The sequence below is a fragment of the Lissotriton vulgaris genome, chromosome 7 (genome assembly GCF_964263255.1).
Source record: "Lissotriton vulgaris chromosome 7, aLisVul1.2, whole genome shotgun sequence".
Lineage (NCBI taxonomy): Eukaryota > Metazoa > Chordata > Amphibia > Caudata > Salamandridae > Lissotriton > Lissotriton vulgaris.
This window is the reverse complement of record NC_141695.1, coordinates 601,962,842-601,989,947: the sequence shown is the minus strand read 5'-3', so window position 1 is coordinate 601,989,947 and position 27,106 is coordinate 601,962,842. Positions and strand designations below refer to the sequence as shown.

General features: G+C 44.4%; 1 protein-coding gene across 1 annotated transcript in view; it reads right to left on the bottom strand.

The window, feature by feature from the left end:
• The window catches only part of FBF1 (Fas binding factor 1), a 615,519-nt gene that overhangs the window by 47,494 nt on the left and 540,919 nt on the right, over positions 1-27,106 (bottom strand). The window contains exon 30 of the mRNA XM_086930722.1: positions 26,843-26,973. Within this exon, the coding sequence (XP_086786848.1) occupies positions 26,843-26,973 (131 nt within the window). The remainder of the gene's footprint in view (positions 1-26,842; positions 26,974-27,106) is intronic.

Below are 27,106 nucleotides of genomic sequence, written 5' to 3'. Positions count from 1 at the left end.
GGGTGCGGGACCAGTTGGCTTCACTTTCGGTTTCTTGTTAGAAATGTCCGTGACCGGGCCCGGAGGCGGGGACGTAGGACTCATAGTAAGATCTTGGGTAAGGCCCGAAGGCGATCCCTCGACCTGGGCCGTATGACGGGGGGTAACCCCGGAGTCCGGTTGGGGAAGCTCTTCTTCTGAGCTATCCTCCATCGTGGCACAAATCAGTTCGTCGTCCCCTACCTCACCGGAGACTTCGTCGCAGGTCTCCTCATCCGCGTCGTAGGTTTCTTCCTCGGACGCGGGTTCAGAGTCCGACTTTTGTACGCCGTCCTCTTCCTCGACCGATTCCTGAAAGATGTCATCAGGTGGGGGCGCCGAAGCCGACAACTGTGCCTGGAGTCGATTAGCCCGGCGAATCTTCAAAGTTTTCTTACTCCTAAACTTTGAACACGCCATGCAGGTGTCTTCACGGTGATCCGGTGACAAGCATGTGTTGCACACGGGGTGCACGTCGAGGTGCGAATATTTTGAGTGACACAGCGGACACTTCTTGAATGGAGTCCGCTCCATAGCAAAAGTGGTAGTGTAGGCCCGTCCGCGTCGAAGCACGTGGAAGGGCAGTAGGAGATTGGAGCTGAGAGTCAGTAAGAAAAACCCGAACGCAACTATACCGACGCCCAGCCTAAAGACCTTTTGGTCTCAAGTAAAATCGAACAACTATCGGTTCCGAAGGAGGGAACCGAAAACACATCCGAACCCTATGGCGGAAAAAAAACAATCTGGGGATGGAGGCGATGCCCATGCGCACTGTAGTCCAGGGGAGGAGCCACCTATCTCGTGATACTTCGAAGACTCTTCCAGGACAACAATGTGCAATCATCCGGACCCAACACTAGGTGGCGGACTATGCACAGATATGAATCCAGCAGCCCACATGCCTCGAACTCTTCAGCGTGAATTCACTAATTTCATTTGGGTTGGACATCGGCCACGCTTCTCCAATAAAATACTCCTGCTACCGTGAGACGGGGAGGTTGGCTTGTCCCATTTAATGTAGTATTATTGGGCCTCACACCTTCGTTTCATTTCGGAATGGACGGAAGGTCTGGTTTCATATGGATAGGGCGGTGACCTGTAGACCCATATGGGATCTTGACTGGCTCCCACGGGAGATTCGGTCACGCAGCGCCTATATGGCCATCCCAACAAAAACTGTGCTCGATATCTGGGATAAGTTAGCATTGTTCAGGGGTCTTACTTCTTTTCCATCTCCTCGCACTCCTATTGCACGCAACCCACACTTCCCGCCTGCTTTGCACCCACATTTCTTCTCGGCCTGGCCGGATGGGGGGTGCCGGACACTCTGGGACCTTTTCAAGGGGGACGCCTTTAAATCCTTCGAACAATGCAAACAGGACCTTTAGTTTTTCGATAGGGCTCGATTAAAGCATCTTCAAATCCGGCACTGGATACAGGCATCATCCTCCGCGCAGGGAGCCACCCGCCCTTTTACCCCTTTTGAACGGCTAATGCTCTCCTTTGACAACTCCAGGGGTCTGATCTCTCGCAAATATCAAGTTCCTCAACACACTCCTCGGGTTATTCCGCATACTTACCAGTTCCAGTGGCAGTCCGACACATCTGCTGACATCACGTCTACGCAATTGGACCATCTGTGGTGCGAAATTCGAAAGGTTTTCCGCAGCGTCTCCCAGAGGGAAACTGCTTACAAGGTTATGACACAATGGTATTACACCCCCCCATAGGTTGCACACAATGTTTCCTACTTCCTCACCTATCTGTTGGCGTTGTACGAGCGCCATTGGAGATTTTCTCCACATCTGGTGGACTTGCCCCCTCTTGACCACCTATTGGAAGGAAGTCCTTGACCACACCAAACTGGTATTTGGTTACCCATTGCTCGAAGCTCCGTCCACAGTCGTTTTAGGCCTCAAACCAGTGAACCTGCTTGCAGTGATTGGCACCTAAGCCTACATATGCTCGGTGCAGCTAAACAAATCATCGCACTATACTGGAAGAAGGCTGAAACGCCTCCAGTGAATATCTGGTTCACTCGCCTGTGGCATACTATGGCAATGGAGTAACTCACGGCGCGCTTGCAACCCAGAGACACCAACTTTACCAAACTCTGACAACCATTGATAGACTATTTTTGCAAACTGGATCGTGCCCATCTTTGGCCTCCGAAGCTCCGGGCTCCGCCTATTTGAGGATCACCTACTCCCCTCGGATGCGGATAGACTCTGGGGGCCCAACAGAGATGCCGACTAATATCCTCACTATGTGGGGTTACCTCTGCAAGCAACCAAGCCCCTCTCTCTCCACCTACAGGGGATCAGTATCTAGATGTGAGATGCCTTATCCACCACACCTCACCACTACATATACCACCCCCCCCTCTAAGTTGGAACACTTCATCATCCAACCCCCTTCTACCAGTTGGGTAGCCTTGCCATCTCCTAGAGTGATACTCTGGTCCACAATGGCTTTGGGACACACGACAGCCTTGCTTACTAAACCTATACTGGCCGACCTTGTGGGATGCTGAATGTTGTCCTCCTCCTCCTCGTTCTTTTTGATTCTCTCTTTCTCTCCTCTTTTTCCTTCTTTCCCTCTTTCGGTTTCCTGATGATCTTGATGGCTATATTGTTTTTATTTTAATTGTATTCTCAATAAACAGATTTGAAACAAAAACAGAAAAAGTGTAGGACTCAGTGATGATTTCTGTGGGACACCACACAGGAATATAAAAGTTTTTGAAGTATGCGTCTCCAAGCAAATGGTTTGCACCCCATCGTCTTAAAAGGAGGATAACATGCTAAGTGCTGGACTGCGGACACCTATTTCTGATAATCTTTGTTTCAGGTTATCATGTCAAACCGTATCAAAGGCAGCGGATAGGTCCAACAGGACTACTGCTGCCTTTTCTAGACAGTCCAGTACATCTCTGACTTCTTCTGAGACTGGGACCTGCGTGGTCTCAGTACTGTTTCCTTTCCTGAAGCCAAATCGACACAGGTCTAGTATGTGATTCTGATCCAGGTAGTTGGTGAGAGCAATATTAGGATGTCTTTCTAGCATTTTAACTAAAAAAGGGAGTCTGGTAATAGAACAATAATTATTTTCCTCCAATGGATCAAGTGTATTTTTTTTCAGGTGGGGCCGAATGGAAGATTTCTTCCATTCTGTGGGAAACATTCTCGATGTTAGAGCAGTATTGAACAGTTGTATGAGATAAGGTTCAATGTAATTTCCTATTTTCTGGGAAATTCTACCAGGGATCTGTAGGGGCACATGATTTGGTGCAACTTAGAAGACTATCCAAGCTGTCTTTAGAGATCCTTTGAAATTCGTTGGGCACTAGTTGATCCACATCACAAGGAACTGCATGTAGTCCCAAAGAGTAGTTGTGTCTCAAGTGAGTGGTGTCCTGGTAAATTTACTCTGCTTTGTTCCTGAAAAAGTTGGCAAGGTAGATAGTTCGTGAACAGTTTGGAACAACTGTCTAGATGAATTTACCGGAGCCCTGATCTTGTCTGTAAAGTATCTGCTCTTTTCTGCGATTATTGAGGATTTAAACTCCAGAATCAGATCTTTATACTTCCATTTCTCAACTGGGTTATAATCCGATCTACAAATTCCCTCTTGGTTTCAATTTTTTTTCTTTAAATCTTTGAGCAGGGAAGAATATCAGAGAGCAGATTGGCCTAGTCTATGACTAACGATTGTTTTTTTGATGGTATGGTGTTTTTGTTTATGGCAGTCTAAATCCAGTTAGTGAAATTCAGCGCAGCCTCATTAGGATCATCCCCTAAGTTAGGTTTCAGTATCTCTAGGGTTTCTCCTAGTGTACCATTATCAAGCTTATTCCAAGGTCTAATTAGTGTACTTTGGTGCCCAGGGCTAGGGTCATTAAGAGGATTTTCCATCTTGAGATTAAAAAATACTGCACAGTGGTCAGACTCATTGGAGAATGTTTCCTACCTGTAGTAGTGGGGGATTAGAAAACATGGTATCTAAAATATGACCTATGTGAGTAAGGGCATTCACCACTTGCTTAAGACTAAAATTGGCAAGATTATCCAATAATATATTAGTGTTGGTGTTGTCCTGGTCATCTATAGCTACTCCACCAACCTGTTTCCCTACCCTGTCATGTATGTTAATGGAATAGTCAGCCGAAGTGCTGCAAGCATGTCCGGGTCTGATGCATTGTCTGCCTATGCTTCCTTTAAAAAAACAATGCCCGGGATGTGGGACTCCAGAAATTCAAGCAATCTGTAGTCATGCTTAAACATAGACGTGCGTTAAGAGTATGCACGTAAAAGTTTGTAGAGGGTTACTAACGTGACCCCTCAAAGATAGTTTATTCGAGTGGCAAGTGAAGTGGCATTGATTGCATCGATATAGATCTTGTTGATCATTGAAAGAGAGCATTGAGCTGTTGGCCCTACAATTTTGTCCATTGATAGAAAGTAAGAACTTGCGTGAATACTTACATTTTTGGCATAGGGCATAGTTTGGGTGCTGACGGGCTTGCGTTTGGCGATATTCTATCATCTATCATCTGATTTTTGTAGCCCGCGACTCCGGGGGTGTGGGTCTAAGTGGCTTGGCTCAAGTAATAGCTGAGCTTGGTCGCAAACATGACCAGTAGCAAACAGTGCAGGCAAAGTAAAATATGAACTGGGGTCCAGCAACCCCTCAGGACTCCACAGGCTCCCTGCAAAAGTCCTGGTACAGGCAAAATAAAATCCAGTTAAAGGAAACGTGAGAAATATTAAGATCATAAACTTAATAAAACTTGTACATTGACCCACTCCAAGATGGCACCGAGTTTTGGTGCCTAAAAGGAAATCCTGCCCATGTGCTGGGGTCCAGTAGCACGAATTATACACATAAGTATATCTAACCTTTTACAAAAATACAGTACATAAATGTGTGCAGCCTAAAATGTCATTTAATTTTCATTTTAAAAAAAGAAGCCAAATACATAAAATATTTCTCAACGATAGCAAGGTGATCATAGAAAATCTTTCAAAAAACTTTTTTAAATGGAAAGGGAAGGCAATAGGCTGCAATGCAGGGCACAATAGAGAAAAAAATAGGCATTGTGCCTTTAAGAACCTCACAATTCACCCTGCATCCCATCATGCCTCACAGTGGAGTGTTAGGTTTGGCCATTCTTCTATAAATTAGAGGCTCCTGGGTAAAGAATTGCGGGAAGAAAACAAGTTACTTACCTGTAACTTTGGTTCTCCAGTATTGGTAACGTCCATAGACTTGTTCACCACCCCAGAGAACAGGAAATGCCACTTTTACACAAGCAGGGAGCACCAGCAAGGGAAGTTGGGGAATGCGCTTTCGATGGCCTGGTCAGGCGCATTTCATTACGCCTTTCCTCCAATTCCCCTTATTCCAAGACTACTCAGGAAGCACAAAGCAGAACCCTGCACAATGATTCTAGTAGCACCAGTGTGGCCCTGCCAGTTTTGGTTCACAGAGCTACTCCTGCTCTCCCAAGTTCATCCAATTCATCTGCGGCCGATTCCCTCTCTATTGACTATGTCCCAGGGCCAAGTGGTACATCCGGATCCAAGCTCACTTCAGTTGACAACGAGGCTCCTGAACACCGAGAATTTCAAAACTTAGATATCCCTCAAGAATGTAAAGAGGTGCTATCTCAGGCCCGTGCACCAAGTACGAATAAGACCTATAGTTCGAAATGGAAACTTTTCTGCTTGTTGTGCCGCCGCGAGAACATTCATCATTTCTCTTCTGCTCCTCATCAGATCTTACCTTACATTTTGTCTCAGGCCAAGTCAGGTCTCGCCCATTCTCCTATCAAAGTGCACCTGGCTGCTATCCCTAGATTCAGACGGACAGCTTCTGGTCCTTCCCTCTGGTCAGCAAGAATTGTCAAACAATTTTTAAGAGGACTCTTTAGGGTTTTCACCCCGGCTAGGCGTCCGCCTCCCATGTAGGAACTCAATTTGGTTCTTACTCAACTCAAGAGACCTCCTTTTGAGCCTATTCATAGAGCAGATCTTAAGGTTCTTTCATGGAAAGTGGCCCTTCTTCTCGCTTTAATATCAGCCAGGAGGTTTGGGGAACTTCAAGCTCTCACTATTAAGGATCCGTTCTTACAGTTTAAAAAGGACACTCTTATTCTGAGGACAAATCCGAATTCATTCCGAAGGTCCCTTCGGATTTTCATTTGAATGAGCCGGTCATTCTAAAATCCTTTTTCCCTGGACCTACAACTCCAGCGGAAAGGTCTCTTCATTCCTTGGTTGTCCAAAGATGTTTAAAATTCTATCTCCAGTGCACCAAGGACTTCAGGAAATCTACTCAACTCTGTCGCTTTTAGTGCACCTCGCAAAGATTTTCTATTTTCAAAGCAAGGAGTTGCACGTTGGATTGCCAGCGCGATCCTCTACTGCCACCAAGCGGCCGCACTACACAAGATCCGTTTCATCGTCTGCTGCTCTTTTCGCTGGAGTGCCGATCAAGGACATTTGCAGGGCAGCTACATAGAGCAGTGCCCATACCTGCACGAAGCATTTCTGCTTGGACTCTTCCACACGGAGTGAGGCGGCAGTGGGACAGGCAGTCCTGAGGAGCCTCTTCCAGTGAGCGGTGAGCTTTCTCTTCTAACCTTCCTTCCTGTTATTGCCATTGCACAGTTTGTATCAAATGATGTTTACTATCTAATGTTTGAATATCTAGTTATGACTTATGAGAATATAGATACAAAGTTATTCCAGTATTTATTTCACAAAATGTGCATTGTTGCTAACTGCTAACTTCTCTGATACAAGCTATGGGAATCTATGAAAGTTCCAATACTGGAGTAAGAAAACAAGTTACTTGCCTGTAACTTTGGTTCTCCAGATTTGGTAACTTTCATAGATTCCCATGCGCCCACCCTCCTCCCCTGGGAAAGCTCAGCCTTCAGCATATTTGTTTATACTGTTGCAAAACGGCTACGAAAATCTGAGGCTCTCTCAGGAAGGTTCTAAGGGATGAGGCTAATCTGATTGGTTGTTGTATTAGTTTAGTCTTTTTTACAAAAAGAGGTGGATATGCTACAAAATGAGATGAGGTCTAGGCCTTTTCTTTCTCTTTTGTACCTACTGCTATGTTATTTTTATTTACTGAGACTCCCATTCCGACGACGGGGAATGAAAGAAGCTATGAGAATCTATGAAAGTTCCAATACTGGAGTAATCGGTCTTATTAAACTGGCTTATTATGTGATGACGCCGACATTGTGGTATCAGCTTTGAGCAACATGGATGAGGGCGATAAATATTTAACAAATGTATGAATGTCATTGTTAACTGGATGACTATTAACTGTCTGAAGTTAAATTCAGACAAAACAGAGGTCCTCATTTTTGGGAAAGAGTCCCGCTTTTGGAATTATTCATCAAAACAACAACACAGGGTCCTGACTCCTAACTCAGCAAGGCTGAGCCAAAATTAACTAGAAGAACAACACGAAAGCCAATGCTGAGACAAAATTTAGACAACAAGGATGAATTTGGGGGTTTGAAAAAAGCAAAACCACCTGCTTGATTTCTTTAGCAATGTATCAAGATTTATTCTCTTGCAGTTATTTTTTGCTTTGTTTTATATTCAATTTTTAAGTGCAAGGAGAAGCCAACAGTTTCACATATACAATAAATACAGCAGTGAAAAAAGAAAAACATAAGTATTTCAGGCATTCAATCATACATGGCCGTCCAGTCATACACAGACATTCACACACATAACAGCATGATCAATGACCAAAAGAAACAAATGGATCCACGTATTGGTCGAAAATAAATTGGAGAGAATCCCTTTGGATGATGCAATTTTAACAGTCTTTTTAGTGTATTTACACCGGGAAAGTCTTTCTCTCAAAATTAGCGAAGGTGCTCTGTCCTTAACACAGTAATTAAAGACCAAATACGGGGGTAGAGTGGTCGACGCGTTTCGAACCCCACTTGTTAGGGGGGTTCTCCTCAGGACCAAATGGTTCTGCAAAAATAATAAAAGGGGTGCTTAGAGAGGAGTAATCAAACACAATCAAAATGAGAGACTCAACAGTCCCGTGAGTGCAGCAGCCTACCTTAGCCAATGAACCAAAAAATCATCATTTTTCAAAAGCAGCGGGTCAAGAAGTTTGAAGATGGAATGCTCACAGTAGCTGTAACCAAAAAGAAATAAGCGTGCTATCTTAAGTGTCAAGCGCTCACTGTAATTCATTCAAACTCTACTGATGTATCACTGCGCGGGGCTCTTACCTGCGCTTCGTCCGGCTACTTGCTTGCCGGCATAACCCTGCTTCTCCTTCTTCTTCGTTCGTTTCTGTCCTTGTTTCCAATGTGCGAGTTGTGGAAAAAATCGCTGCTGGTTGAAAGTAGAACTTCCTGTTAAATAGCCCCATGTCTTTTTCAATTTTTGAGAGTACTGTCCATTTTAAATCAGTTTGATCATGTTTCATCCTGGCCCAATGGTTAACCAATGGGGCATTTTCAACTCCTTTCCTGATCCTGGAAAGGAGTTGAAAATGCCCCATTGGTTAACCATTACTCTCAAAATTTAATACAGCCTCAAAAGGCCTGAATGAGATTGCTGAAATCTATAAAAACACCAGTTAAATCCATTTTCTAAACCGGATCAGTGCATATGCATATGAGGCATTCTTCCATTTGTAGTTCTCTGAGACTTCCAAAAACTACAAGTCCCACAATGACATGGGGCTATTTAACAGGAAGTTCTACTTTCAACCAGCAGCGATTTTTTCCACAACTCGCACATTGGAAACAAGGACAGACGCCTTTTCATCAAACGGTACGTCCCCAGCCTAATGCGGAAGCTTGGTTACTAACCCACGCGCCAGCGCTCTCCTTAGGCATTACTGACGGCCCCCCTCCCTCCTTTTCAGAGATTAAAATCGTTCCCTTAGAACGAAGGAGAAGCAGGGTTATGCCGGCAAGCAAGTAGCCGGACGAAGCGCAGGTAAGAGCCCCGCGCAGTGATACATCAGTAGAGTTTGAATGAATTACAGTGAGCGCTTGACACTTAAGATAGCACGCTTATTTCTTTTTGGTTACAGCTACTGTGAGCCTTCCATCTTCAAACTTCTTGACCCGCTGCTTTTGAAAAATGATGATTTTTTGGTTCATTGGCTAAGGTAGGCTGCTGCACTCACGGGACTGTTGAGTCTCTCATTTTGATTGTGTTTGATTACTCCTCTCTAAGCACCCCTTTTATTATTTTTGCAGAACCATTTGGTCCTGAGGAGAACCCCCCTAACAAGTGGGGTTCGAAACGCGTCGACCACTCTACCCCCGTATTTGGTCTTTAATTACTGTGTTAAGGACAGAGCACCTTCGCTAATTTTGAGAGAAAGACTTTCCCGGTGTAAATACACTAAAAAGACTGTTAAAATTGCATCATCCAAAGGGATTCTCTCCAATTTATTTTCGACCAATACGTGGATCCATTTGTTTCTTTTTGTTCATTGATCATGCTGTTATGTGTGTGAATGTCTGTGTATGACTGGACGGCCATGTATGATTGAATGCCTGAAATACTTATGTTTTTCTTTTTTCACTGCTGTATTTATTGTATATATGAAACTGTTGGCTTCTCCTTGCACTTAAAAATTGAATATAAAACAAAGCAAAAAATAACTGCAAGAGAATAAATCTTGATACATTGCTAGAGAAATCAAGCAGGTGGTTTTGCTTTTTTCAAACCCCCAAATTCATCCTTGTTGTCTAAATTTTGTCTCAGCATTGGCTTTCGTGTTGTTCTTCTAGTTCTTTGGAATTATTCATAGCGGCACTTGGCTCCCTCCTTTAGGCAATCTCCAAAGTAAGAAATCTTGTGTAGTTTTTTATGTGAAATTGTCCTTTAGGGAACAAATAAATAAATTGACTTCTTCTTGCTTCCTGATGCTGCGGTCTTTGAGGAAGGTGCTGCCTTACAATCCTTTCCAGCTTCAAAAATCAGTGCTCTTGTCCTATCCAGGATTCATTTTTATAATTCCCTCTATACGGGCATCAAACAACTGAGACTCAAAACGTTTCAGATGTTGCAGAATGCAGCTGCTTGTCTCCTTAAAAAACGTCCTCAACATAAGTCAGCGTCTAACGCCTAGAAGAACTTATTTGAGATCCTGTAAAGAAAAGGGTTGCATTCAAGGCACTTTACTTGGCACATAAGGCCTTGCTATCTTCAGGTGGTATCAACTAAATAGAAGACTTTGACCTGCTGCCTTATACTGAAGTCTCTCTCCCGAGGATAAATAACTTTTCCTAGGACGGCGGCAGGTTTGCATATACTACCGACCAGCTATGTAATAAACTACCATTACATCCTAAAAGTCAGTTGAATCTTTCTAGCTTCTGTAAACAGCTGAGGTTCTGGCTGTCTTCCCCATCATTGTAACCCCTAAAGTTCCTTGGTTAGTAGCACCAAGACACCCTCAGGTATTTCCACGCTTTAGAAATTTCAAATGTATTTATTTATTCATTTTTTTCTCTGGTGGGGTGTGAGAGTTGCCTAGGACATTGATGAGGATTGCCCTGGAAGAGAACTAGGATTACATGTGAGTAATGTTTCCTTATCTTCCAGTGGATCCTCATCAGTAGTCTTAATCAAATAGCAAGCCCATCATGTAAGGGAGAAGTGGACAAGAACCAAAGCAGTTCTCCAAATAGCAGTTTAAAGATTTCTAAAATGGGAATATTTAGATTAAGAGCTATTGTTGCAGCTTTTACCGTGTGGCATGCACTTTAGGTCTACCAGATAGAGGCTTCTCAGCTAGCTGGTATGAAAGTAATATGCAGGGTAAGCAAGTTCTTAATGGACCATAATTTATTAACTGACAGTCCAATTGTCGTAGATCTTTAGTTTTATCTAGATAGACTTTCAGAACTCTTTTTTATGTCTATAGAATGTAGAGATTTACCTGCTGGAGTTGACGGATTAAGAAAGAATGTTGGTATATTGGTACAAAATGTCGGTACAAGGTGTTTTTTTTTTTAAATTCTGAAACACCTTGGAGAGAACATTGGGGTACATTCTCATTAGCACTCTATTACTATGAAATACTGTGTGTGGTTCAGTAGTGAATAAAGCCTGAATCTTACATACTCTGAAAGCAGAGGTAATGGGGACTAAGAAAGTTGCTTCCATGTATGATGTTGTAAAGAGGCTTTATGAATTTGCTCCAAGAGGGGTCGCAATAATTTAGATAGAACATGTTTAATTTCCCAAAGAGGGAAAAGTTACTTAACAAGAGGACATACCTTATTAATACCTTCTAAGAAATCTTTATCTACAGGTATTCTAAAGTAAAAAGTATGAGATGGAGATTTTCTATAAGCAGTTAAAACTGCAAGGTGTACTTTTAAGTGAAGAAAATTGTAAACCAGACCTTGCCAGATGAAGTAAGTAAAATATTATCAAACCTTCTTGACACAATGATGGATTGTGGCTGTTCTGAATACACCATAAGCACAATCTTTTCCACGTAAAGGCATTCGAATTTCAAGTGCAAGGTCATTTAGTTTGTGGAAGACCTAGATGACTGTATTGAAGGAATTCAGAAGCCAGGCCATTAAGTTCAGTGATGAAAGGTTGGGATGTAAGTCCTGGCGTCCGATCCGTGTATAAGAGATCCAGTCTGCACTGCAATCTCTTGTGTTGTAACTCGGACAGGTTTTGGACTTGTAGAATTTGATGAGAACTATCGCTATGAGAGGTATTAAGGGAAATGCGTAATGAAATGTCCCTGACCAATCAACCAAGAGGGCATTCTCTGGTTGATAGAATCTGGGTGCTCTATCTTGGCACTTTCTGCATTAGCATTGGCAAACAAATCTATTTGTGGATAGCCCCAGTCTTGAAAACGTTCTTACAAGACCTTGTTGTTTAGAACACAGTTGTGATTTTCTTGAAATACTCGGTTGAGTGAATCTGCTTGTTCGTTCTGAATACTTGGAAGGTTAAAAGCCATTATTGACAAATTACTGGCTATTAAACATTTCCACATGACTTGAGATTACGGAGATTCAAGGGATAGTGGTTTTGAGTAAGGTCCTCCTTGATGGTTCAGTAAATACATTGTTGTTGTATTGTCTGAATAATACGGGAATTTATTGTAATGGATGGTAGAAAAGACTTCAAAGTCATATAAACAGCTCTCAATTCTAGAAGGTTGATATGGTAGGTCTTTCTTTGTCCGACCTTACTCCTTGCATTTGTAAGTGTCTAATGTGCGCTCCCCAATCCTGGAGAGATGCATCTATAACAAGAGTTTGAACTGGAAAAACCTGATGGAATTGATGGAACAATATCCATTTTCCATTTCCAAGCTTTATTTTGATCTGATAGACCATGAAAGCAAAAACGTAAAATACATACAAGGCTAGGTTGAACAAATAAAAGCAACAATGGCCATTACAAGGTAAGCCAAGTACAGTGAGTTAAACATAATTCATAACCGTTAAAAAGATGTTTAAAATTTTGAAAGAGTATTAAACATTGATTTCATTTGTTGATAAAATCAAGACAATAGGAAATGGCAGAGGAACAATTATCATGTGTAGGGGAAGTAAAAAACGTACGGCGTCTGTGCCACATGGAGTTTAAAAAGCGGGACACAGTAAAAACAATCGGGGGGTGAGTGTCGGTTCTCAAGACTCTAAAGGCTTCCGTGACTGTCGGTACCCCAAGTTCCTGCATATTGGTAAAAACCAGTGCCTCCTGGGTACATCATATTCTGGACTATAGAATAGTACATGAATAGAAGTCTCTTCTTGGCTATTGCAGGCAGGACTGCTAACAGGGGAAGCTTTTGACCAGTTCTTTGTAAAATGCGAAGACCAGCAAGCAACCCAGTCTAAATTGAACATAGATTTTCCTTGCTATAAACGGATATACATCATCAAGGAAGGGTTCAAATGAATACTGGTCTTTAAAATTGAGGAAGTTGTAGGTTACACGGCCTGGTTTCGTACTCCCTTGAATTTCAGCCAATCTGAACTGTCTATAGGTTTTGACTAGTTCAAGCCGTGATATTGTCAGTGACATTTCCTCAGGGTGGGTCCATAGATGCGGCCAGCCTAGTCAACGGGACAAATCTTTTATGTGTGTGAACCAGGGTAGTTTGCCCACCCCTGGGAGCCCCATAGTAGCTTTGAGTTCCGACTGGTAGGCTACTAGCTCGGGGATCGCCCACAGCCTATGCCAAAAAGACAGAGGTCGCAGTCCGATCTCCTCATCTGTGGGTCTTATCCCTAGGTCCATACGTAGGAGGATGAGAGGGGTGCCTTGCAGCAAGCCCATGAGCTGCCTCATAAACTTGTTCTCGGTTTTGGCCAATCCACCCACAGGGAGGTGTCCCCAAAGTTCTGCCCCATACATTACAGCACTCTTTTGTATATCTCAGTCACTGGGCCCGGTTGCCTAGATGTGGAGTTTCTATAAAGTTTTGCTAATCCTCCTGTCATTTGTGCCAACCTTAGGCCTACGTTGTCTTGCTGTGGGCCCCAGCCAAAGGTTTCCGTCAGTGTGACACCTAGATAATCGAAGACACCTACCCTCTCTAACTGGATTCCATTTAGGGTGGGATTGGGGTGAGTTGTTTTGCTAGGATTAAATACAATGTACTTGGTTTTTAATGTATTAATCTCTAGGCCCCTATTTTTACAGAATAGAGAGAAGCTGTCAAGGGTCCTTTGAATGACCATGGGCGATTTACATAGTAGCAAGGTGTTGTCCGCAAACATCATTGCTGGCACCTTGTCCCGGGCAACATTTGGGGCATCAGTGTTGGCTACCTCGTTTAGTTGGTCCACCAGGGCATTAATAAAAAGACAGAACAGAGTGGGGGCCAAAACACACCCCTGCCTTACGCCTCTGTTCACTGGGAAACGTGGGGTCAGTTCTTCATGTTTCCCGAATCTCACCTGGGCAAAATTTCCAGTATGCAATGCTTGATCAAAGAGAGCAAGTAGAGCGGAATGCCCAGTTGCTCTAATACTGCCCAAAGTTTGTCACAGGGCACCAGATCAAAGGCTGATTTAAGATCAACGAAGATCAAATAGAGGCTCCCACCCTCTATGGTCACCGACTTCCAATATAATAATTGAAGACTGAAAATTTGATCCATGGTGGAAATGTTTTTGCAGAAGCCTGCCTGGTACGGACTCAGAATCTCACACTCATCCAGCCAGGACTGGAGATGCTCCAGGACAATCCTGGCAAACAGCTTCTGGGAAATATCAATCAGGCTGATTGGCCTGTAGTTAGTGGGCAGGAGGGGAGATCCCTTCTTATACACGATTTCTGCCCTTAATCAGGTTTCGGGGATTTTCATGCCATTTATAATGGCGTTGAATATTGCACAGAAATATGGGCCCCAGGTATTGGGCTGCTCCCGAAATAAGTACCTGGAAATCTTGTCTAGTCCAGGGGCCTTCCCCAGAGGAAGCTTCCCAATTGCAATAAGGACTTCCCCCACATCAGTTGATGAGATTTCCCCTATGGGCTCTATAGTGTCCGGGGTGGAATACAACAATTGGAAATGGAGTTTCCAAGCGTCTGCTGCAATATTCAGCTCAATGGAGCTAGCTGTTTTAACCAGGAGCTAGCTGTTTTAACCAGGGTCCAGAACCCCCTCATATATCAATTGGCAAGAGCCTGTTTTATTGCATCCCATCTTTCCGACTCCCACTTCATTTTGGCTAACTTTAGTGAATCTCTATATAAGGCCCGCCTGGTTTTTATCAGAGATCTGTCATTTAATTTTATGGCATCCATGAGGGCACCCTTTGCCATTCGGCAAGATATGTTAAACCAAGTGGTTTTAGGGGGCCTCTTGCCTTTAGAGTGTATTAAGGGATTAAAGATGTTGGTCAGGCTGGAGGTCAAATCAGTGTGCATAGCCGAAAGTGGAGCGATGGTACCATTAGTGTTAGGGGTCTGTGCGGCCTGCTCCATTACCAATAAAGGTGGAATAATTAGGGAGTACAGGGCAGAAATCTTGCCTGGTGACTGCTTCAGAGTTTCCCACCTAATCCGCCTCCTGTTGGTGTCTAACGATAGATTAGTACTAGTGAGGTTGCAAGTGATAGGGGAACTATAAGGTTCTGGGAGCTTGAGATCGAGTACCAAAGCATTATGGTCACTTTCGTTTCTGGTCCAGACAGCGAAGTCAACAACCCATTGCCATATACTTGCTTCCACCAAAATATAGTCCAATACCGATGCTTGCACCAGTTTATTAAAAGTGGTCTGACTTGGTGCGACCAATGCATGCCCTCAATGCTTTGGTTAGTGTGACTGCGTTAATCTGTAATACCAGGGGAGTCCAGGCTCTCACCGGAAGAATCAGCGGCTCAGGGATCAGCCTAAGGGAATCCTCAGCAGTAAGCGTAGGGTCAGTAGAGCGGGCAAGGGGATCAAACTGGCAATTAAAATCATCACCTATCACCAACCTGGCATTCCGAGGAACTAGCACGATAAATGTAGAGAGCATGTCTATGGTCTGGGATTCCTGGGCAAAAGACACTGGATGGGAATAGATGTTAATAAAAGCAATTTTGTTCCCAGAATTAAAGGTAAGGAGAGTACAAAGGATATCGTCCGAGGAGGTGTTCAGCTGTTCAACAGTATAGTCCAAGTGCTTGGCAACCCATATGCCTCACCCTCCCGATGGTCTAACTCTGCCCCCGTAGTTGCTAGCACATTAAAGGTTGCAAAGCCCCTCATGACAGAGTTCTCATGACAGAGTTCTCTCTAGCCCAGGTCTCCTGAAACATACAAACATCATGATGTTGTACAAACTGTGACGAGTCAGGATTTTGAAGTTTATTTTTGATATCGGCAATGTTCCATGACAACACCTTCAGCTGGAGACCCAGGTTCGAGAGTAGCATCACTCACGGTGGTGCCGGCGGGGTTTGTGGTTTGGGTCATGTTTGGCTCGAGCTCCACTATTCCACTAGGCATCTGTTCCCGTCCTTAGTTTCCATTGTCAATACAGAAATGGAGGAGGCTTGTTTGTTTAATACCTCTAGGGTATCGGCCAACCGAGCCCTGGGCCTCGGGTGAGATTTTTGATGGGGTTCACCTAAAGCGACTTGTGTCTCACCAGAGAGGTTTGGGGAGTGTAACCCTGAGATTTGTAAATTAGCCTCTCTATTTGCCATCCCCACCCCCCCCCCTAGCCCCTGTGTGGATGAGGGATCGGATGGGTTCAAAAGTCAATCTACCTCTTCAAGGGCCCCAAACCTGTTTGCTACTGCAACATTATACTGTATTCTGGAGGAGTGAGGTGAGGTTGTGGCTAGTGTGTTGGGGCTCTATTGTGAGGGGTCCAAGGTGATGATTAATTGCATAAATAAAAAAAGGCCAAGGTGTGTTTTTGGATCCCTGTGGGCGGTGCTCGAGGGCTGGGGGACTGGTCAGGCAAAATTCGGACTCTCTGAGGATTACTAAAATTAATAACTATAGAGTCTCCTTTGATTGACTTAGGGTTCTTGCCAACCTATCACACTCTACAAACTAATAATATCTCACCCGCCCTCTCATAGGGAAACTGACCATGCCTGGTGAGCCAATGGAGGCACTTGTTTCTCAGTTCAAGCTATGTTTCTTCGTGGCCAGTTTTTAATTCAGGTACACTGGTTAGAACTGCAACATAAGGGAGAGAAGCTGTAGGTAGATCAATTTGTTGGGAGGGCCGGGGGGGCTGGGCCTGCGTGCACATTGTCCGCTCAGTTGTGCACTTCCCTATCCGTCATCTGGTCAGGATAGAAACTCACTCTCTTCATACTAGGACCCCTAGTGCTAGGAACATCCCACCTAGTTTGCGCCCTGTGTGTACCGGGTTCCTCGCCAGGAGAGAAGTTGTTGCCCACATGGGCGGCTCTAGGAGTCCCGATCGTGGAAGAACACGTAGTGGTAGGGCATGATGGAGTTGTGGAAGTACCACATCTGGGTGGTGGAGTTTGCGGTACTTGGTCCAACTGCAATCTCGCCTGGGGTCGGCAAGATATTGACCAAGGGGTTGCCAGGTAGACACAGGGCGGGCGTCTGACCGCTGGTTCTATTCTCAAGATGGAGCGCAAACTCTTCTGTAACAATAGCTCTCATCTGTGCCTCTAATTCCACTATCAGGTTCATCACCCAAGAAAGACATTCGGGGTTTTTGTGAGAGTTTGAAGGGAGCTCTACCATCTTCCCAGTCTGGCTAGTTTTCCCTCCTTGGGACAGGTTTCTGGGCTGGGCTTTTTATTTGTTCCTATCCCATTGCCTATCTTTTGCCTTGTGGCTTTAGGCAATGTGGTGTTAGTTCTTCCTTTGCGAGTTTGGAAAAGTTACTTACCTGTAATCCTAGTTCTCTTCCAGGGGTATACTCATCGAAGTCATAAGCACTGAATAGTCCCGCCCACGTACGGGATCCCGGAGCAATAGCCAATAATATGCATATATCTATATATTTACACATATAAATACCCATATATATATATAGATAATATGCATATACATATGCAGCCTGAAAAACACCATATTAGGCTCCAAAACTGCCATTATTGCATCTCAAACTTTTACATTTGACCAAAACAAGACATATAAATCACTATATATGATATATGTAAAGAAGGCTCCTATCATGCACCACAGGTGGCAGTTAGGTCAGTTCTTTTGGACGGCGTATAACAGTGTAATCACAGCATGGGTAACAGGTACATATATAGGTCTGGTATTCGTCCTGGGAGGAGGGAGGGTTGCTTATGACTTTGATGAGTATACCCCTGGAAGAGAACTAGGATTACAGGTAAGTAACTTCTCTTCCAGGGAAAATTCATCAATAGTCATAAGCACTGAATAGATTAGCAAGCCCATCCCCATACCCTGCAGGCGAATACCGGCCTACCAAAACATTTTACCAACAGACATTACCCAAACAAATTTCTCAGGGATGCTTGACCAAACTGAGCATCCGCCTGAGTGTCATAATGGCGTGCGAAGTTATGAACCGAACGCCATATGGCTGCCGTACAAATTTCATGAATTGGTACATTCCTAAGCATTGCTATTGTAGCAGCTTTGCCTCTTGTAGAATGTGCTCTCGGCTTGCCCGGAAGCTGCTTTTATGCCAACTGATAAGTTAACAAAATGCATGACACTATTTGGAAATTGACCTTTTAGAGGCAGGAAACCCTGTATTCAAAGGACCATAATTTACAAACAATTGGTCAGACTTTCGTACACTTTTTGTTTTATCAAGGTAGAATTTCAACACTTGTTTTAAATCCAAAGAGTGCAGAGCTCTCTAAGCCGGAGTGTCCGGATTGGCAAAAAAAGTGGGAAGAGCGACTGACTGGTTAATGTGAAAATCCGAGACCACCTTAAGGAGGAACCTCGGGCGAGTACGTAACACCACTCTACTCGCATGAAAAACTAGATAAGGCTCTGTAGAGCATAAGGCCTGTATCTCGCTTACACTACGCGCAGAAGTGATTGCCACGAGAAAAGCAGTCTTCCATGATAGATGTTGCAGGGAAGCCTTATGAATGGGCTCGAATGGGGGGCCCATTAGTTTAGATAGGACCACATTTAGCTCCCAGGTAGGAGAGGGGGCCCTAACAGGAGGATAGACTTTCTTGAGGCCCTCCAGGAAATCCTTAACAACTGGCATTTGAAAGAAAGAAGCCTGAGTGGGAGACTTTCTATATGCTGTTATCGCTGCCAGGTGAACTTTAATGGAGGAATACTGTAAACCTGCTTTGGCCAAAGACAGTAAGTATGGCAACAGTACCTGTTCTTGACCTCGAATAGGGTCATGACCTTCAGCAGTACACCACATGAAAAAGCGCTTCCACTTAAAAGCATAAGACTTTCTTGTAGAAGCTCTCCTGGCCTCTTTTAAAATCTGCATGCAGTCCTGTGAGAGGCCTAAATGTTTGTATTGGATGAACTTAGGAGTCATGCTGCTAACCTCAGGGACGGCAGGTTGGGGTGGACCACCTTGCCGCTCGCCCTGGTCAGCAGATTGGGATGACATGGCAGCCTTCTGTGTGGTACTCTGGATAGGTGAAGAAGGTCCAGATACCACCACTGGCGAGGCCAATCTAGAGCAACCAGGATCATGTCTGTCTTGGCCTCGTACAGCTTCCTGATCACCAAGGGAATGAGTGGAATTGGTGGAAAAGCGTAGAGTAATGTCTCTGACCAGTCTATCCACAAAGCATTCCCCTTGGACCCTGGTTGCGGGTACCTGGAAGCGAAGACACAGCATTTTGCGTTTTCTGCGTCTGCAAAAGATCAATGTCTGGTGTTCCCCAGTTATGGAAGATGTCTTGTACCACTTCTTGGTTTAATACCCAGTCGTGTGCTTCTGCGAAGTGCCTGCTTAAGTCGTCTGCTTGAACATTGAGGACGCCCGGCAAATGAACTGCAGATATTCTCATATCTTTTGCCAGAAGCCATTTCCAGATTGTCTGTGCTTCCAGAGACAGGGGTCTGGATCTTGTTCCGCCCTGCTTGTTTAGGTAGTACATCGTTGTTGTGTTGCCCATCTAAACAAGCAGAGAGGTCGATGTTATTGATGGGAAGAACGCTTTGAGAGCTAGATGTACAGCTCTGAGGTCCAGCATGTTTATGTGGTATAGTTGCTCTTTCTCTGACCACATTCCTTGGATCTGCAATGATCCGATATGAGCGCCCCATCCCTGAAGGGACGCATCCATCACCAGAGTCTGTTGAGGCCTGTCCTCTTGAAAAGGGACTACAACGATGAGATGAATCCGTCGCATTATCCATCTGATGGCGAGTCGGACTGACAGAGGTATAGACAACCTGTCTTCCCAGCGATTGGAGATCTGGGACCATTGATCCTCCAGAGTCTGTTGCAGAGGTCTCATGTGAAGCCTGGCAATTGGAACGAGAAATATGCACGAGGCCATAGACCCCAGTAGGGAGGAAATTTGTCTGGCCGTAGGCTGAGGTGTCTTCAAAAGAGTTTGACACTTGAGGAGAATGGATGATAGTCTCTCCTCCGAAGGATACGCTCTTCCGTTGACTGAGTCCAGAGTAGCACCTAGATAGTGTATCCTCTGTGTTGGATTGAGGATGGACTTCATGAAGTTTACATGTAGACCGAGCCGATGCAACTGATAAATACATTACTCGAGATGTTGTTGCAGAAGAGTGAGAGACATACTCTTGAGAAGCCAGTCGTCTAGGTAAGGATAGACGAATATGTGCTGTTTCCTCAAGAAAGCCGCTACTACTGCCATGCACTTTGAGAAAGTGCGGGGAGCCAACTTCAGCCTGAAAGGCAGGACCGTGAATTGGAAATGGTTTGATTGGATGCGAAACCGTAGGAACTTCCGATGCTTTGGAGAGATTGGTATGTGGAAATGGGCATCTTGAAGATCTATGGAACACATCCAGCCCCCTTGATGCAGAAGCGGTATTATTTTATGTACTGCCGCTGAACTGATCATTTGATTGGCTACTAGGTCACCTTCATGCAGGATTTCAAGAAAATCTTGTTTGTCCTCTTTAGGGAGCTTCTCTGTGAAGCGTGACAGTGAGTCCCATAATGAACAATCATATCGACCCAGCAGGGCCGAGGCGCTGGCTACTTTCATGTAGGAAGCTGAGGTAGTACACATTCTCTTCCCTACATAGTCCATTGCTTTACTGTCTTCATAAGGGGGCACAGATGATGATGCCGCCGACACAATAACAGAGTCCGGTGGAGGGTCAGCCCTCAGGAAGAAGGGGTCATTATCAGGAGCCTTATATTTCTTAGAGATCCTAGATAGTACAGCCCCCACTGCTGCTGGAGTCAGAAACTTGTGCAATGCAGGCTCCAGCAATCCAGGCACTAGAGAAAGCAATGGTTTCGAGGAGGACTTTTGGTGCAGAGTTTCAAATATCACCAATGTCTTGGTGGTAGAGACCGGCATTTCAATGTGGAGTTTAGCAGCCCCACGGCGGAGAACCTCATTAAAGGTTAGAACATCATCGATGGGTGATATTCTGCTTGGAGGAGATGAGGAAAGAGTCGGAGAATAGTTTGCCTTGGAATCCGACGACCGTGTGGAAGACCTATAGCTTTGCCTTCTAGAAGATCGGTCGCGTGATGTTAAACTCCTAGGAGAGCTTGATGATCCAGATGCCCCAGATGTCAGCCCAGACACAGGAATGAAGGTAACAGCGTCCCGTGCCGCAGGTAGCGATGCAGCACTTTAAGCGCGGTGGTGGCGCCTCCCCCTCGTGGGGCGGCGGGAAAAAGAGACCGGTGCATCCTGGGACTTGTGGTCCCACCAGGGTGAGGTGCGCAGTGACAAGATTGTGGGCGGCAGCATACAGGGCTACCTGGAACTCCGGTCCCATCCAGAAGCTTGTCGAAATGCCCCAGATGTCAGCCCAGACACAGGAATGAAGGTAACAACGTCCTGCGCCACGGGGAGCGAGGCAATGTTTTAATCGCGGTGGTGGCGCCTCCCCCTCGTGAGCGGCGGTGGGAAAGAGAGACTGGTGCACCCTGTGGTCCCACCAGGGTGAGGTGCGCATTGTCAAGGATGCCAGCGGCAGCAGTCAGGGCTACCTGGGACTTCAGTCCCACCAGGAAGCTTGCGGAAATGCCCCAGATGTCAACCCAGATACAGGAATGAAGGTAACAGTGATAAAACAATATCCCTTTCAGTAGATCGTTTGGCAGTTTCCACGATGAAGAGATTTACTGCAGACTGCGAGTGATTAAGTTTCTATTCTCAGTCGTCTAAGAGTTGATTCTACTGGTCCTCTAGCCATTGTTGGTACGGCCTCATGTGAAGTTTTGCATGTGGGAACAGAAAAGTGCAAGAGGCCATCAAACTCAGTAGGGATGAAATCTGTCATGTCGTTTAATGATGTGTGAAAGATTGTGACACTTCAGATGAATTGATAATAACCTCTCCTCTGAGGATACACTTTTGTGGACTGTGTATCCAGTATTGCTCCAAGATATTCTATTGTTTGCACAGGGTAAGTTGTAGATTTCCTTGATGACCCAACTTAATTAATCTGTTGAGGCAGGTTTGAAATTGTTTCAATGTCTCCTCTAATGATATGCCTTTTATTAACCAGTCATTTAGGTTATGATAGACAAATATTTTTGTTTCTTTTGATGAGCTGCGATAAGGTATATACATTTTGCAAATGTTTGAGGGCTGATTTTAGTTTGAAACAGGACTTTGCATTGGAAATGTTTGGAGTCTACTATGAATCCAAGAAACATTTGATGTATTGTACTTATCGGAATGTGGAAGTGGGAAATTTGAAGGTCAATTTCACACATCCAGTCTCGTTGATGTAGCGGAGGATAGATATGGTGTAATGCCAACATCCTGAACTATTATTTCTTTATGTACTTTTTTAGTACTCCAAGATAAAGAATGGGTCTGAATTTGTCTTTTGGTCCTTTTTTTTTAACCAGAAAGATATCCAGATTTTAATTCCCAATCCTCACTGGTAATGAGGAACCTTCTACACACCATTTTTCAGCAATAACTGTTGACTTACTTCTGCAGTAGATCTCTGTGATTTGCTTATATTTTGTTTGCTGTAGCAGAAGAAGGAGGGGACTTGAAACAAAGAGAGTAGCTATTCTACACGGTGGGAGTGGGTTGCGTCAGGGAGGGTCAATTTAATAATAATAATTTAAAAAGAAATGCAACTCAACTTTCCGCTGGCCGGGAGGGTCGTGCGTCTTCTCTGATCCTGCTCTCCTGCCCCCAGCAGGAACAGGAATCAGGCAGCCAGGCTCCCTCCCCTAAGCCACTCACAACGCTGCAAGCAGTGTTGTGAATGGTCAGGCAGCCGCCCAGCCAGGGGCTCATGGGGAGGCCATGTTCTCCATGCAGGCTGCAGTGCAGCCTGCCTGGAAAAGGGCAGAGTGCTCATGACTGGTTTGGGTCGCCCCAGAGTGCCGACCAAACAGTCTTTGTGCACTCAAGAGTGGGCACACCACTCCTCCCCTGCCCTGTTCGCAGAGCAGCCCCACCCATCCGCTCAGAAATAAAAACATAAAATGGTAATAACTGAAAGTTATTACCATTTTATGTTTCTGCTTCTCGCACTGTGAGAAAGCAGTGGGGAAATGCTCCTCAGCCCTAGCAGTAGAGCCGCCCCTAGCAGCAAGATCTGTTGTATCAGCTGCTACACTTATTATCTGGTTTCCTACCTGGCCGCCCTCATTAAGAATTTCTTTAAAGTCCTACAGTGATTTATCAAATCTCCCCCAACCATGCGGTAGCACTGGCAACTTTCACTAAAGATGCGAAGGCTCCAAACAATTTTTTCCAGTGAATCTATTTTTTTACTCTCTTTATCCGTTGACATGGAAAAGGAGCAACAGTATGAGACAACCTTGCTGTGGTTACGATCACTAAATCTGGAGGAGGATCTGCTTTAAGGAACAGAGGTTCCTGGTTTATATTTTTTAAGAACCCTAGTTGGAGCAAATGTCAATGATGCAGGCATAAGGAATAGATTCATTGCAGCTTTCGATAGGCAAGGGACTAGAGGAAGTAAGGGTCTTCCTGACGCTCTGCGATGTACTTTTAAAATTAACAGAGGCTGATGTTGATGTTTAACTTTGCTGCTCCTTTTATTTATTCATTGTTAAAAGTAAGCAGATTATCTACTGGAGAGACTATTGCTGTAGGTTTAGCTGACAGAGTAAGTGAATGATCTCTGACCAAAAAACAATTAGCAGTAGTCAAGGTTGGAGACCACCTGTGTCGCGATTGTGATCTCCTGCTTGATCTTCTTGAACATCTAGATGTTGACCTGCTTTTTGAAGTTCTCCTAGATCTAGGCCTAGATCTGGAGTAATGGCTTCATCGCATACTTCAAGATCTGGGGGTATAGTCGTCAGTTGTGGGCTGTTCCCAGGTCTTACAGAAGCAGTAGGAGTTGTTGTTTATGGCATTGTATTAGGTGGTGTGCCCAGACAGAAATCTCCTAGGAAATGGTGAGCTTGAAAGCTGGATCTCAGTTGTGACAGGTGGTGGAGAATCAGTGCAGGAATACTCTGAGTCTGATATATGTGGCATACATTTTTGTTGGATACTCTGAAGCCTTTGTGGTGAGATGTGTAAAGTGAGATCTATGTCTGGATGTGGAGCGTGGTCTAGATTCTGTGGTAATTAGCTTTGTTTGTAAGGACTGTGTTGAAATATGCCTCAACGTCGAGTGCTTTGGCGGCGAATGTTGTGTCTTTCAACGTCAACGTTGTCTTCGAAGACCCAGTGAGGGGTACATAGATAGACCTGAGAAGGGCAGCATTTCCAGCACCTCCAAAATGATGTGTTGCTCTCTACTGACAGACAACTATACTGAAACACATTTCTAGATATACACAGCTCTGGCTGCACCAACAGGGGTGAAAAGCTAAAGAGTGTCACTGAAATAAGTGTTATCATGCAGTGCATTTACCTTAATGCATAGGGGCGAACAGATTACTGGGATGTGAAGTAGTGTGCGCCTACCCTCTTTTTGGTAGCTTGAGATCTAGCTCTGGATGTGTAGTGAGGTCTGCATTCTGTGGTCAATGGCTTTGTTGGTAAGGACAGCGTTGAAATATGCTTCGACATTGAGTGCGTGTTGTGTGGCTTTGATATTGTCTTCAACATCGAAGGTCGATGAGCTTTCGACGTCGATGGGTGCTTCCATGGTGAAAGTTGAGTGTGTCTCGATGTGTCTCGACAGAATACTTGTCGATGGAGAACATGTAGATAGCTCTTCTGTTCTCTACGTCATGCTTCTCGACTTCTACCAGAAGCGTCTACCTTTCCCTGGTGGGAATTCTCCCTGGATCTCCTTCTAAGTGAGTCTTGGAGCCGGAAAGATAAACCTACCCGGGGCCTCTTGATGATCCAGCTGCTGTTTCTTGTCTTCTCTCTAGAAAGCCATGCAGCCTGATCTTTTCCTCTGTCCTTGAGGGTCCTTCGGGAGGATTGTTGGCAGTGGGTACAGGTCTCTGGATGATGATCTTCCGAAATGCAAACAATACAGTGTGTGGATATGACTGGGCCTTCTTTTCCCACAAGAAGGGCACTTCACAAAAAGTAAATATATTGTTTTCTGTCAGAAAAGGTGTGACTACACTCAAAGTCTTGGAAGGCATCGATCAAATATATAAAAAAGGTTTTTAGAATTTGTTCTCAATAATTTAAACCAAAGAGGCAGAGCTCAGTGCCTCAGGATCCTGTCTCCAGAAGCGATAAAAATAATTGTACCTAACTGTCACCTGCGAGGCAATATGGGTGCAGGATGAATTGTGAGGTTTGTAAAGGTTCAGGGCCAGCTTTTCTCTACTATGCTTTGCATAGTAGCCTATTCTCTAACAATGCCACACATTCCCTTTTCATTTTTAGAAGGGCTTGTAAAAGATTTTCTATGGTAACTTTATGTATTTGATTTGGCGTCTTTTAAAAAAATTAATATTAAATGAAAAGAGGCCATTTTTAGCCTTGCCGTATAGGCTGAAAACATGTATATTCTGTACTACTGGACAAAGTTAGATATACATCTATGTATAACTTTTACAAGTGCTCCAAGATTTCTGCGAATGAGCGGGACAATTCAGTGCTATGACTATGATGAGGGCCCCTGGAAGAGAATTATAGCTTCTACCAATTTCTTACACTTGTTATCTCTGTTGCACCTATATCAGCTTAAAGACTCAGCTGAACTGATTTTGAGGATGTGTCCATCCTTAGCTTTGCCGTAATCTGCCATTCACATACTTCAGGGCTGCCTTAGTCAACTACTTACCCACTGCTTGACATACACACTCACCCAGACAGCTACATACTTCAATTGTGCTAGAGTCAGACATATACCCACTGCTTTCCTACTCACTCTAACTCTGCTGTCCATATGTGTCAGTAGTTCTAGTGGCCAAAAACTATGCTGCAGCTGTTGTAAATGTTTATTTTTTTATCCATTTACTACAGCGTTACCAGAATAAAACACTCATCTGTCGCTTTGTCCTACATGCTTATCTTTAAAGACACATGTCCAGGAATGTCAGTGCCCAATATTCACCAGCAGCGCTGCAATACATGCCTATTTTATAGCTACTTAACTCAGTACTGCCAGTCTAACACTCATCTGCTGCTGTGTCGTATATGCTTACCTATTTTGGCACTTGTTTTGGGGCGCAGGAGCCCAACACTCACCAGCAGCTTTACCTTACATACATAGCTTTTAGTCACTTACTTCAGGAGTGCCAGACCCAAACCCTCAACTGCATTTCTCTCATACATTCATAACCTTGACAGCCACATACTGCAAGGATGCCAGAGTAAGAGAACCACCTGCCTCTCTGTCCTAAATGAATAGCATCACAACCATAGTTTGTTATAAACTATTACCATGGAATCTACATATTTCAGAAAAGTATGTCTCTGGCGCCAGCCTGCACTTCTGCTTTACACATCTGACCTGCACACACATAATTAAACAGTGCCAAACTCCAACTCCCCCTTGTTGCTCTCGTGTACACTTTTTTCCCTCTTGATTTTTATTACATAAATGCCAAACACACAACCATCTCTCTTAATCACAATAATCCTGCTAGTTATACAGCATCTATCTTCCACTTACAGTAAGAGTGCCAAATTCAGACAACCACAACAACCCTACCCTACTCTTATCCTGGGAATAACATACTTCATGGTTACAGAGCTAGAAAACTGTACCTTCCTGACATCTAAATACTTCAGCAGAGTCCAACATTAGTGCTCATTGTCATATATTACCTGGGCAGCTGTATACTTGAGGAGAGCCAACTTGGCATGGAATCCAGAGGAAGCGAGTGCTGCGTCATTTGATGCACCAATGGAGGGCAAAGCCTTCAGCTGGACAGAACCAATGACAGACTGAGGAAAATCTAGGAAAGAAGTAGGAAAAGGAGAGAAAATGAGATTAATACCTATTCACAGACAAAAACGGGCATTGTCATGTGGTGTTCCACTAAAGTTGGAACAGATAGGTTTAGGTCATGGGAATGTGTCAACACAGCT